Source organism: Budorcas taxicolor, chromosome 23 (assembly GCF_023091745.1).
Source record: "Budorcas taxicolor isolate Tak-1 chromosome 23, Takin1.1, whole genome shotgun sequence".
Classification (NCBI taxonomy): domain Eukaryota; kingdom Metazoa; phylum Chordata; class Mammalia; order Artiodactyla; family Bovidae; genus Budorcas; species Budorcas taxicolor.
In genome coordinates this window covers 14,912,220-14,926,002 of record NC_068932.1, presented here as the reverse complement: position 1 = coordinate 14,926,002, position 13,783 = coordinate 14,912,220, and the positions used below count along the sequence as shown (strand labels likewise).

Below are 13,783 nucleotides of genomic sequence, written 5' to 3'. Positions count from 1 at the left end.
TGACACTGCTGATATGTGGAATCTAAATGGTACAAATAAACTTATTTACAAAATAGAAATAGAGTCAGAGATGTAGAAAACAAATTTATGGTTATGGGGTGGAGATAAATTGGGGAGTTGGGATTAACATAGAAGTTAAACGGTTCTATGAAGACCTACAAGACCTTTTAGAACTAACACCCAAAAAAGATGTCCTTTTCATTATAGGGGACTGGAATGCAAAAGTAGGAAGTCAAGAAACACCTAGAGTAACAGGCAAATTTCGCCTTGGAATGCGGAATGAAGCAGGGCAAAGACTAATAGAGTTTTGCCAAGAAAATGCACTGGTCATAGCAAACACCCTCTTCCAACAACACAAGAGAAGACTCTACACATGGACATCACCAGATGGTCAACACCAAAATCAGATTGATTATATTCTCTGCAGCCAAAGATGGAGAAGCTCTATACAGTCAACAAAAACAAGACCAGGAGCTGACTGTGGCTCAGATCATGAACTCCTTATTACCAAATTCAGACTTAAATAGAAGAAAACAGGGAAAACCACTAGACCATTCAGGTATGACCTCAATCAAATACCCTATGATTATACAGTGGAAGTGAGAAATAGACTTAAGGGCCTAGATCTGATAGATAGAGTGCCTGATGAACTATGGAATGAGGTTCGTGACATTGTACAGGAGACAGGGATCAAGACCATCCCCATGGAAAAGAAATGCAAAAAAGCAAAATGGCTGTCTGGGGAAGCCTTACAAATAGCTGTGAAAAGAAGAGAAGCGAAAAGCAAAGGAGAAAAGGAAAGATATAAGCATCTGAATGCAGAGTTTCAAAGAATAGCAAGAAGAGATAAGAAAGCCTTCTTCAGTGATCAATGCACAGAAATAGAGGAAAACAACAGAATGGGAAAGACTAGAGATCTCTTCAAGAAAATTAGAGATACCAAGAGAACATTTCATGCATAGATGGGCTCGATAAAGGACAGAAATGGTATGGACCTAAAAGAAGCAGAAGATAATAAGAAGAGGTGGCAAGAATACACAGAAGAACTGTACAAAAAGGATCTTCATGACCCGGATAATCACGATGGTGTGATCACTCATCTAGAGCCAGACATCCTGCAATGTGAAGTCAAGTGGGCCTTAGAAAGCATCACTACGAACAAAGCTAGTGGAGGTGATGGAATTCCAGTGGAGCTATTTCAAATCCTGAAAGATGATGCTGTGAAAGTGCTGCACTCAATATGCCAGCAAATTTGGAAAACTCAGCAGTGGCCACAGGACTGGAAAAGGTCAGTTTTCATTCCAAGTCCAAAGAAAGGCAATGCCAAAGAATGCTCAAACTGCACAATTGTACTCATCTCACATGCTAGCAAAATAATGCTCAAAATTCTCCAAGCCAGGCTTCAGCAATACATGAACCGTGAACTCCCTTATGTTCAAGCTGGTTTTAGAAAAGGCAGAGGAACCAGAGATCAAATTGCCAACATCCGCTGGATCATGGAAAAAGCAAGAGAGTTCCAGAAAAACATCTATTTCTGCTTTATTGACTATGCCAAAGCCTTTGACTGTGTGGATCACAATCAACTGTGGAAAATTCTGAAAGAGATGGGAATACCAGACCATCTGACCTGCCTCTTGAGAAACCTGTATGCAGGTCAGGAAGCAACAGTTAGAACTGGACATGGAACAACAGACTGGTTCCACATAGGGAAAGGAGTATGTCAAGGCTGTATATTGTCACCCTGCTTATTTAACTTCTATGCAGAGTACATCATGAGAAACACTGGACTGGAAGAAACACAAGCTGGAATCAAGATTGCCGGGAGAAATATCAGTAACCTCAGATATGCAGATTACACCACCCTTACGGCAGAAAGTGAAGAGGAACTAAAAAGCCTCTTGATGAAAGTGAAAGAGGAGAGTGAAAAAGTTGGCTTAAAGCTCAACATTCAGAAAACTAAGATCATGGCATCCGATCCCATCACTCCACGGGAAATAGATGGGGAAACAGTGGAAACAGTGTCAGACTTTATTTTTGGGGGCTCCAAAATCACTGCAGATGGTGATTGCAGCCATGAAATTAAAAGACGCTTACTCCTTGGAAGGAAAGTTATGACCAACCTAGATAGCATATTCAAAAGCAGAGATATTACTTTGCCGACTAAGGTCCATCTAGTCAAGACTATGGTTTTTCCAGTGGTCATGTATGGATGTGAGAGTTGGACTGTGAAGAAGGCTGAGCGCCAAAGAATTGATGCTTTTGAACTGTGGTGTTGGAGAAGACTCTTGAGAGTCCCTTGGACTGCAAGGAGATCCAACCAGTCCATTCTGAAGGAGATCAACCCTGGGATTTCTTTGGAAGGAATGATGCTAAAGCTGAAACTCCAGTACTTTGGCCACCTCATGCAAAGAGTTGACTCACTGGAAAAGACTCTGATGCTAGGAGGGATTGGGGGCAGGAGGAGAAGGGGACAACAGAGGATGAGATGGCTGGATGGCATCACGGACTCGATGGACGCGAGTCTGAGTGAACTCCAGGAGTTGGTGATGGACAGGGAGGCCTGGCGTGCTGCGATTCACGGGGTCACAAAGAGTTGGACACAACTGAGCGACTGAACTGAACTGAACTGATGTATAAAATAGGGCTTCCCAGGTGGCACTGTGGTAAAGAATCTGTCTGTTAATGTAGGATTTGCAAGAGATGTGGGTTCCATCCCTGGATTGGGAAGATCCCCTGAAGGAGGGAAAGCAACCCACCCTAGTATTATTGCCTGGAAAATTCCATGGACAGAGGAGCCTGGCAGGCTACAGTCTATGGGATGGCAAAGAGTCAGACATGAGAGAGCAACTGAGCACACACATATAATACAGGTCACAGGGACCCTCTGTATAGCACAGGGAACTCTGCTCTAGTCCTCTGTAATGACCTATATGGGAAAAGAATCCAAAATAGAATGGATGTATGTACAGGTATATCTGATTCACTTTGCTGTCTGGCAGAGACTAACAAGTACATTGTAAATCAACTATACTCCAATAAAAAAAATTTAACTGGTGCATAAATTCCTTTATACCACCTGTGGCAACTTTGGGAATATCAAACTTGATAAAAAACCCCAAATGGAGTTTGATAGATGGGCTGCCAGGAAACCAAAGAACAGAAGCCAAGGGCCAAGCTACTTGGCTGTTTCAGTGAGGCTGAAAAATTGTGGCATATGTGGGTTCAGTTAGAAATGAATTGGAATACTTTGGTCAATACCACCAGGTCAGGAATGACATTTAAAAATATTTCAGTTATATATAAAAAAAGGGAATTCCCTGGCAATCCAGTGGTTAGGACTCCACACTTTCACTGTCAGGGATCAGGTTCAATTTCTGGTAGGAACTAAGATCTAGGCAAGCTGTATCGTTCAGCAAAAAAAAAAAAAAAAAAAAAAAAAATTCAATTATTTTTTAATATTTGTTAGTATATATTGCTGTTTACTCTTAAAAGACATAAGATTGTCTCTCCTTTTTCTTTTCTTCCCCTTCAACATGTCTCTACACTAAGAGATCATGTCACTTGGTGAGGCCACTTTGTTGCATAACCAACTAAGCCCAGAGTTAGGCATCCTCCCTGAAACCCTAGGGTAAAGCATCACTACATAGAAAGATTACCTTGCAGTCACAACAGAATTTTCCTTACTCTGTCACCATTCTGAATCCAGAAATATTCACACTAAGCGGAGGCAAATTTGTGACAGTAAAAGAAAAAACATTAAACAACCTAAATTTTGTTTCACTTCCCATGTGACCCCTGAGTCACTGTAATTCACATGCTCATTTTCTAAATAATGAAGATGCATGAACAGAATGACAACACTAAAGAAAAAAACAACTATGCAAATACATGCTATAAAAATATGTTTTTGGAAACTTGAGTTTGAAGGGGGAAAGGAAAGATGCCAACATAAAGAAACATAAAAAACAGGGAACATTCTTGCAGGGAGGTATCTTGATGCCAAAAAAATGACACAGATGGTGGAGGAACCCCACTAGGGAGAGAAGTCAGCCATGAAAAGGAAGGAGATTATGGTCAAGGCCAAGTGGGAAAGCTACTGGTCCTCTGACCTTGAGGTCTATGGGACCCATTGTTGTCTTCCCACCCCTGATCTCTCTCAGCCAGACCTGGCCTACTCTTCCCTCCCACCACACCCCAACCCCACATGAGAGACCAGGGCAAAAATCTTCGCCTCCACTATCAACTCAATGGATTTTGCATTGCAATCAATGGCAAAGTCCTTTCCTTATGTATTTTTTCTTTTTGTCAGTAATTTTCCGAGTTTCAAAAGTCGTGACCAAGGGGAACTATATTTAAGGTCAAACTAAACCCAGCATGAATCATAGTCATGAACTACCAGGATGTCTGAAATTTGTGTGGCTGCAGAATAAGAGGCTGGGAGATGGATCTGTCTTTCTTGTGTTGACTAAATATTTTCTTGCGGAGTCAAGGAGTTTCTAGCTCACATTCATTCCGACTGCCAAGATTCTTCTTTCCTGTGTCCTGTGCCAAAGTGGCCATCTTACCCTTACCTGGTGCGTTCTTGCCTTCGCAATTGTTCCTATCTCTTAGCTAATGAGAGTTTCATCCAATATTATTTAAGATTCAAATTTGTTCTGCTGCTACTGCTGCTGCTGCTAAGTCACTTCAGTCGTGTCTGACTCTGTGCGACCCCATAGACGGCAGCCCATCAGGTTTCTCCATCCCTGGGATTCTCCAGGCAAGAACACTGGAGTGGGTTGCCATTTCCTTCTCCAATGCATGAAAGTAAAAAGTGAAAATGAAGTCGCTCAGTCATGTCTGACTCTTAGCAACCCCATGGACTGCAGCAAATTTGTTCAATAACTTACAAATCCATTTTCAGCAACGTATGTTGGCAACCCACTAACGAGAGTCCAGTGGTCCGTGGGAGGTGTCCTTGAGGAAGATGAGAAGAAAAAAAAATCATCGCTATGCAAAGAAATGCACTGAATACAAACATAAAAGGGCAACTCCTGCAGCTGCTCCATGGCAACACTCACGGAATGACTTTGATCTCTTCTTTTCCATGTAAAATGTAATCAATGATTTTATAAAAGATGACTTCCTAAGAGGAAAGAGAGAATATGAGAAAAATCTTACCTCCCAGAGAAAACATTTTTCCTTAATGAACTTTTATTTTAAAATTTAAATATTTCCCAACCACATTTCTTCACGTAACATAAATTACCAAACTACTCGTGTCCTAATTACAAGCTTATGATAAAACCAGAAATATCACTGGCCACTTAGCATATGAACAAAACTGCTGAACTAATTTTAGAAAGTTGAATATACCCTGACAACTTCTAGGAGAATCTTCAGTTTTCTTTTAATTTCTATTGTCCAGACATATCTGACTAATACTTCCATAGAACAAATCATGGAATTTCTCAGCCTCAGTCAATGTTTTCCCTTCCCGGCTGTACAGTGCACTTACCCCTTCCAGCACCCTAAATGGGTGCCTAAGAAGCAGGATTCGGTGAACACGTTGTCAAAGCTGGAAGGGACTTGAGAACTAGTCTCTCTGCTTCTTTGGGCAGATGAAGAACCTACAGATTCCATCCTCTGCTTTCCCTTTCCTGTATGCTCGGGATACGGTGGTGGAACAAGCTTCCTATGAAACTTGCAATCAAGGGGGAAAGTAAATCTAAGCCAGCCTTTGCCTGTAGATCCCAGTCCAGCATGTCAGAAGAAGAGCCTGGGCACGGTGTGTTTTAGTAACTATGCAGGAGGCTCTAAAGCTCCCTCCTTGTGGAGAAGCACTGATCCACCAAACCCCAGCTTCACAGAAAAGAAGTTAGACGAGTGAAGGCAAGGGCAACCCAGCTGGTTGGGGCGGAGCTGAAACTTGAACCTCAAACTCCTTGTCCAGTGCTTTCTGCTTCTCCAAGGTCCTCCAGGAAGTCCCAGGACTAGAGCCCAGTCCTTCTTGGGCCAGCGCTCTTTCCTTTACACACAGCCGCTAAAACCAGGCACAGATATTATCAACAAAGATGTCCGCACTCACTCTGCCATCTGGGGTCTTTGGACCTTTGTAAGGCTCGACTTCTCCAAGCTTGACTGGCCACTCATCATAGAATTCCTGGAGGCAAATATATTTAAACACTATTAAGCAAACTGTCCTGTCACCTCCCATATCTGAGTGCCACTGGTTTGCACATTTTATGTTAATTTATAATTCTGGAATTTTAAAGCTCTTTTTCAGTAATGCTCTTTATGAACTTGTGACTGTAAACAAGTCAATCTTTTAAATCTGTAAAATGGAGACAATAACAAAATGCATATTACAGAGTCATTGAGTGGATTAAATGAATAATTCGGAGCACCTACCCTGACACATAGTTAGAAGGAGGGAGGACAAGAGGAAGGAAAAGAACATGTATGGAAACTCTCTGAACTTCCTGTTCATTTTTTTCTGTAAACCTAAAATTACTCTAAAAGAATATGGTCTACTAATTAATTTTTTAAAAAGAAAAAAAGACTTGTTGAAGACACATAGAGCTAGGAAGTGGAAAAGCCAAGTCTAGATACTTTTTTACTCCAAAAAGTACACTTTCCCTTCTTCTTTTCCATGTAAAATGTAATTGATGATTTTTAAGTTGACTTTATATAAAAGATGAAAGTACCATACTCTCTTGGGACTGATTCTTAAGATCTATCATGACCAGTAGTTCACATAGTATATCCGTTTTTTAATGGATTGCATTTCATGTGATGTGCATTTTATAGCTGGCGGTAGGGGAGATAAAATGTATGGAACAGTGACCTTCTCCTTGGTCATGTCCAGCAGCCCAATGGAGTAGCGTTCGCAGTTCAGGTATGTTCTCACAGTGTAGAGCGCTTTGTGAAACTGTCGCTCAACATCTGTGAGCTCTTCAAATACTTTGTTGGCTGACCACATAAGAATCTGAAAGTAGGTATTACAAAGAAAACAATCAGAACAAAATACAGTATGAAGAGGAGCATTAGAAGAAAACAGGAGATGCATCAAATAAAAGGAACACACGTCAGCAAACAATGCAATTCCATTTTTGCACATGAACTTGTCCAACAAACTACTGAGGGTCTCAGGGTGGGATGATGAGCAGACCTTTTGCAAAGCCATGCGTTTATGAAAGCCATGACTGACCTCCATGTCCAAAATGTTTTGACTCCAAAGGGCAAGTAATCCAACACAAATGCAGAGACAGTGCCTGGGCAGAGGGTCCAGTATTGGGGGCCCACTGGCTACTGCTGGCTCTTGTGGGAAGAAAGCCACCTGCCTCCTTCCATGTGTCCTGAGCTAGTCTAAGGTTACCTGCCCTGGACAGCTAGCATGGGACAGGGCCTTGGAAGTCCTCTGTCCCAACCACCCTCCCACCATTGTACTGATGAAGAAACCGAGGTCCACACAGTAGTTCAACTCAGGTATCCTGGCTACCGATGTTGTTCTTTATCCCTCTGGCTCAAGGAAGCAACAGAGGAGCAATTTGCTTCTCAATGTAGCACCTTTACTATGTACCAGGAATACACAGCTCTGCTAAGAGCTTTATGTGAACCAGTTCATCTAATGACCATTTAATAGTCATAGCAACCATGTGGGGTAAGTACTGTAATTATCATTGCCACTTCAAAGCGGAAGAAACCACAGCCGCCCAGGACATAGCCGGAAGAAAGCAAGCCAGTTGGACCTACAGACAGAGGGGCAGGAAGGTGACAGGGGAGGGGACCACAAGAGGACACCGGGAATGGAAGTTTGGGGATCTGACCCATGGGGTGTGGTTAGGAAGGATCTGCGCTTGTTGCCTCTTAGAGGAGCTCTTTGTCAAACAGGTCAGCATGAAGTAGTCACTGTCACCTTCTCTTTACCTGACTTCTTCGGGATTCAATATTGTACAGGTAGTTGGTATGATGAAGCTTTAGGATGATAGAAACAAAGCTGAGGTATTTGGAAAAGACCTACAGATGGCGGAGAAAAACAAATTAGGTGTGACATCTTTCTTCCAGTTACACAACAAATAAATTTCCTGAGCGTCTGAAGGGATGCCCAGGGTTAGCATTACCTCTTCATCCTGTTTGGAAAATTCAGGAGCATCTACTTTGTTAACTGCCATAAACACAGCAAGAACCTCCTTGCCCATCACGATGGGGGTTGCCAGCAAGTTCCTAGTGACATACCCGGTTTGTTTGTCCATGAAGTCAGAAAAATGGCTGTTCTGAAAGATATAGTCATACATTTGACATTTGACAAAGCAGCACAAAACCATGAAGTGTAGATCTAGGAAGGGCAACATACCATTCTCTCTAGGTCGCAGGACAGTGGTCCCAAGCCAACATCCCCACCCACCCCACCATCCACAAGCAGACGGAATGAATAAAGCATAGAATGAAATGGCCCATTTCCAAATGAGCATTCCCACCTGAGCTGTGGCCTATCCGGTTTAGGCTAGGGTAGGGCTAGGAGGAAAGAGGTGATGTTGTGACCAAGTGGAATTCAGAAAAACATCTATTTCTGCTTTATTGACTATGCCAAAGTCTTTGACTGTGTGGATCACAAGAAACTGTGGAAAATTCTGAAAGAGATGGGAATACCAGACCATCTGACCTGCCTCTTGAGAAACCTATATGCAGGTCAGGAAGCAACAGTTAGAACTGGACATGGAACAATAGACTGGTTCCAAATAGGAAAAGGAGTACGTCAAGGCTGTATATTGTCACCCTGCTTATTTAACTTCTATGCAGAGTACATCATGAGAAACGCTGGACTGGAAGAAACACAAGCTGGAATCAAGATTGCCGGGAGAAATATCAATAACCTCAGATATGCAGATGACACCACCCTTATGGCAGAAAGTGAAGAGGAACTAAAAAGCCTTTTGATGAAAGTGAAAGAGGAGAGTGAAAAAGTTGGCCTAAAGCTCAACATTCAGAAAATGAAGATCATGTCATCCGGTCCCATCACTTCATGGCAAATAGATGGGGAAACAGTGTCAGACTTCATTTTGGGGGGCTCCAAAATCACTGCAGATGGTGACTGTAGCCATGAAATTAAAAGACGCTTACTCCTTGGAAGGAAAGTTATGACCAACCTAGATAGCATATTCAAAAGCAGAGACATTACTTTGCCAACAAAGGTCCATCTAGTCAAGGCTATGGTTTTTCCAGTAGTCATGTATGGATGTGAGAGTTGGACTGTGAAGAAAGTTGAGTGCCAAAGAATTGATGCTTTTGAACTGTGGTGTTGGAGAAGACTCTTTAGAGTCCCTTGGACTGCAAGGAGATCCAACCAGACCATTCTAAAAGAGATCAGTCCTGGGTGTTCTTTGGAAGGAATGATGCCAAAGCTGAAACTCCAGTACTTTGGCCACCTCATGCGAAGAGTTGACTCACTGGAAAAGACTTTGATGCTGGGAGGAATTAGGGGCAGGAGGAGAAGGGGACGACAGAGGATGAGATGGTTGGATGGCATCACCGACTCGATGGACGCAAGTCTGAGTGAACTCCGGGAGTTGGTGATGGACAGGGATGCCTGGCGTGCTGTGATTCATGGGGTCGCAAAGAGTCGGACACGACTGAGCGACTGAACTGAAGGGGAAGGGAGGGAAGGATGAAGGATTATAACAGGGAGGAAGTGCGTGCTCGAAGGGAGAGCACAGCTGGGATTCCACAGGGCTCTTCTTATTAATCGCAAAAGTAAAATTTGCCCTTGAAACCTCCCAACCTTCGTAACATAAGGAAAAAATTATTAACTGCCCTCAAACCCCTCCTAATCTCACCTACTTGAAGAAATCTGTATTACAATGCTTGGTGTGTCTCCTATGCCTTTCTCTATGCTTGGACAAAGCATTCCCTTTTTCTTTAATAAAATTTTCTCTCCTAATTTTATGCATTTCATCACTTAACACTATCTTATGGACTTCGCTCCAGACTGGTGCGTATGGACGTGAACTAGTTTTCCAGATTCTTGCATGATATTCCACAGTTTGGGGGCTCCAGTTCTGCTCAACCTATATCTACTGATTTAGTCTGTTTAGAGTTTTCCCCATTGCAAACAATACTGCACTAATCACCCTTGCTTTTACTTTTATTGATGGAGTCCCCAAAGGGAAATGTCTTTTGCAGTATCAACAGGTACATGAAGTTTTCATTTACATCAGTTACTTTTACAAAATGTTGAAATTCTTACCACCATCTTGACAGCACCAGATATTTAACAGTTTTCAAAGTCATTTTCTTTTTTTAAAAAAAGTATCTTTATTTATTTAGGTTGCACTGCACGGCATGTGGATGGATCTTAGTTCCCACACCAGGGATCAAACCTGTGTCCCCTGCAGTGGAAGCACAGAGTCTTAACCACTGAACCACTAGGGAAGTCATTTTCTATCAAGTCAATATCTCTCATTGGTATTTTCTATTTCTTTCCTAGGGGAAAATGAAATGGATCATCCTAGATACAAGCTTCAAGTAGAAGATGCGAGGGATGACTCTAATTCACTAACCATGTAGAGGGCAGAGTGATGAGTCTGGAGAGGCACACAAATGGAAGGGCTTGGGAAAAAGGTCAAGGATAGCAGTTATCTTATTAGCTGTAAGTGAGAGTAACTGTGGTCGGGTATAGACTCTGCTTGCTGTGGGTCATGACTAACTCTTCTTTGAGTCTTCATCATTTGAAACTTCAACTGAAATTTCCATCTGGTGCTGTCAAGATGGTGGTAAGAATTTCAACATTTTGTAAAAGTAACTGATGTAAATGAAAACTTCATGTACCTGTTGATACTGCAAAAGACATTTCCCTTTGGGGACTCCATCAATAAAAGTAAAAGCAAGGGTGATTAGTGCAGTATTGTTTGCAATGGGGAAAACTCTAAACAGACTAAATCACTAGATATAGGTTGAGCAGAACTGGAGCCCCCAAACTGTGGAATATCATGCAAGAATCTGGAAAACTAGTTCACGTCCATATGCACCAGTCTGGAGGGAAGTCCATAAGATAGTGTTAAGTGATGAATTGCATAAAATTAGGAAAGAAAACTTTATTAAAGAAAAAGGGAATGCTTTGTCCAAGCATAGTCAGAAAATGCTTTGTCCAATGGCCAAAAATCAATGTGGTCTTCCTTTCACAAGTTGTATTATGTTCATTTCCCCATGTGCATGTTGCTTCTATAAGCAGCTGCTGCTGCTGCTACTGCTAAGTCGCTTCAGTCGCATCCAACTCTGTGCGACTCCATAGACGGTAGCCCACCAGGCTCCCCAGTCCCTGAGATTCTCCAGGTAAGAACGCTGGAGTGGGTTGCCATTTCCTTCTCCAATGCATGAAAGTAAAAAGTGAAAGTGAAGTCACTCAGTCGTGTCCGACTCTTAGCGACCCCATGGACTGCAGCCCACCAGGCTCCTCCATGCATGGATTCTCCAGGCAAGAGTACTGGAGTGGGGTGCCATTGCCTTCTCCAAGCAGCTGGACTTCTATAAGTAGCTGGACTCTGTTCAGTTTCCCAAAGTGAAAATGGAAAAGTCCACTGGTGTGTGACTTTGGGGCTAGAATCGCCCTCAGGGCAGAGTGACTGCTTGGGCAACAGAATCACAGCCCTGCTCAGAGCAGGAGGCCTGGGCTGAAGCTCCGAATGACCTGCAGACGATGCAGGTTTGCAGACCTCATGGCAGACCCACTGAATGCTAACCTCCTGAAGTGGAAACTGGCTTCCCCAGGAATCTTTACTTTCAGTGGATGAATTGATTCTGTAGACGATCCTTAGAAATGTCAGATGCTAAGGAAGTCAGGTGCAGCCCTTGACCCCAGACTTCTTCTATACCCTCCCAAAATGGAACCCCAGAAACCAGCTAATTATGTAGGAGGCAGCATCGCATAATGGTGAAGAAGGTTCCCGAGTCAGATGTCCTTGGCTGAAACCAGCTGCTGATTCACTAGCTGTAAGCCCCGGGCATGCTACTTACCCTCCGCATCCTCATTTTTCAACCTGAAAATGGGAACACCGGATAATATCTAATGTCTATTGTACCTGATGTAAAAAGAGAATAATACAGTGTAGGCAGAGCACTTAGGAAAGAGTCTGACACATAGTAGGTGCTCAATAAATACTAGGAAGCCACACCTGGGATTTTGGGGCCCTCTCTGGATTACAAGGTTTCCCTTGTGGCTCAGCTGGTAAAGAATCTGCCTGCAATGCAGGAGATCTGGGTTCAATCGCTGGGTTGGGAAGATCCCCTGGAGAAGGGAAAGGCTCCAGTCTTCTGGCCTAGAGAATTCCATGGACTGTATAGTCCATGAGGTCACAAAGAGTGAGACATGACTAAGCGACTTTCACTTTCATTTCTTTTACTTTCGCTGGATGAGAAGTCCTTCAGGTTTTGCATGACCATTTGGCTTCCAATGATGATGTGATGTGTTAGTTGCTCAGTTGTGTCTGACTTTTTGTGACTCCACAGACTAGCAGCCCGCCAGGTTCTTCTGTCCATGGAATTCTCCAGGCAAGAATACTAGAATGGGTTGCCATTCCCTTCTCCAGGGGTTCTTCACAACTCAGGGATCAAACTCAGGTCTCCTGCATTGTAGGCAGATTCTTTACTGTCTGAGCTACCAGGGAAGCCCCATCATTTGGCTTCTACTTCTACCTTTTCTAACCAATTCCAGTCACTGAAAAAACGAGATGCTCTTAGCTGATGCAGGCCTCCGATGCCTAGAAGCATGCTTGCTCCTGAGGGCTAGCTCTCTGCACTGTGCCCACAAGAGCCAGGTTTTTTTTCCTAGCTGCTGTATCTGTGACTTTCTCTGCCTCTTGCATCATCTTCACTCAGTCCAGAACACCTCCAGACTTTGAAAGGTTCTTTCTCTTAATCCACTGCTATAGCCCAGTCTGGCTTGCTGTCCATTTTCCTCCTAACCTATTAGCCATTATAGAAGGTGATCACTGTCATTTACACAGTGAGGCTGGGCATTGAAGGAATAACCAAAATGCCCAAAACATGCAGCATGGGATGGAGTTGGGCAGCATTTCTTGGCTAACACATTTTACTCTGTAGCCGCAAAACTTGATACTATTTTATTTTAGATTCTAAACACAAGAAGATGTTCTTACATTCAACTGAATGTTTTGAGAAAATGACTTACAAGTTTTAAAACTTAATACTTGCTTATCATCATATCTGAAAATCTTGGATAAAACCATCCATCAAATTTCAGGGTAGGTGAGGCGAGGTTTTCTGGTTTTGTGTTTTCATTGGTTCAAACAATCCTTGGTAAAGTTTCTGTGAGTAAATTCTGTATCTTTTGGGATACGTTAGAGCAGAACGCTTAGAGCAGAGGGCTGCCTGGATCCTCATCCAATCTTAGTACTGTTAAATTCTGATCAAACATCTGGAGATCCAGAGCCAGAAGGAGACAAGGATGGAAAGCTGTAAGTGCAAGCTATAAGCACCCTGTTAATTATTGAAAACTTAGGATTCTCACATGGCTTTCTTTTAAACCACTGCCAGGAGAACCACCCATAGAGTTAATCACCAGCTTTCCCAATAGAATAGGAAATGATTAACTTGATGAGGATATGTCACAGTTTCCTGTTATTAACTTTCCCTGCCTTTAACCTGTTTTAAAAACAAGTGGTTGATCACTGACCCGGTTTTGGCTACCTACACCCAGCCCCCAAACTCTCTGGACATTAATATGATATGATCATAGCTGTCATTTATTGAGCACCTCCTGGAAGTCAGGCACTTTATGATTCGGTTC

The 13,783-nt window shown here is 42.8% G+C and overlaps 1 protein-coding gene across 1 annotated transcript in view; it reads right to left on the bottom strand.

Annotated features, from left to right (window-relative positions):
- The window catches only part of PDE6C (phosphodiesterase 6C), a 58,420-nt gene that overhangs the window by 41,325 nt on the left and 3,312 nt on the right, over positions 1 to 13,783 (bottom strand). The window contains exons 2-7 of the mRNA XM_052660990.1: positions 8,103 to 8,255; positions 7,909 to 7,998; positions 6,827 to 6,967; positions 6,068 to 6,142; positions 5,061 to 5,125; positions 4,890 to 4,956 (exon numbers count right to left, since the gene is read on the bottom strand). Coding sequence (XP_052516950.1) covers positions 4,890 to 4,956; positions 5,061 to 5,125; positions 6,068 to 6,142; positions 6,827 to 6,967; positions 7,909 to 7,998; positions 8,103 to 8,255 — 591 coding nt within the window. The remainder of the gene's footprint in view (positions 1 to 4,889; positions 4,957 to 5,060; positions 5,126 to 6,067; positions 6,143 to 6,826; positions 6,968 to 7,908; positions 7,999 to 8,102; positions 8,256 to 13,783) is intronic.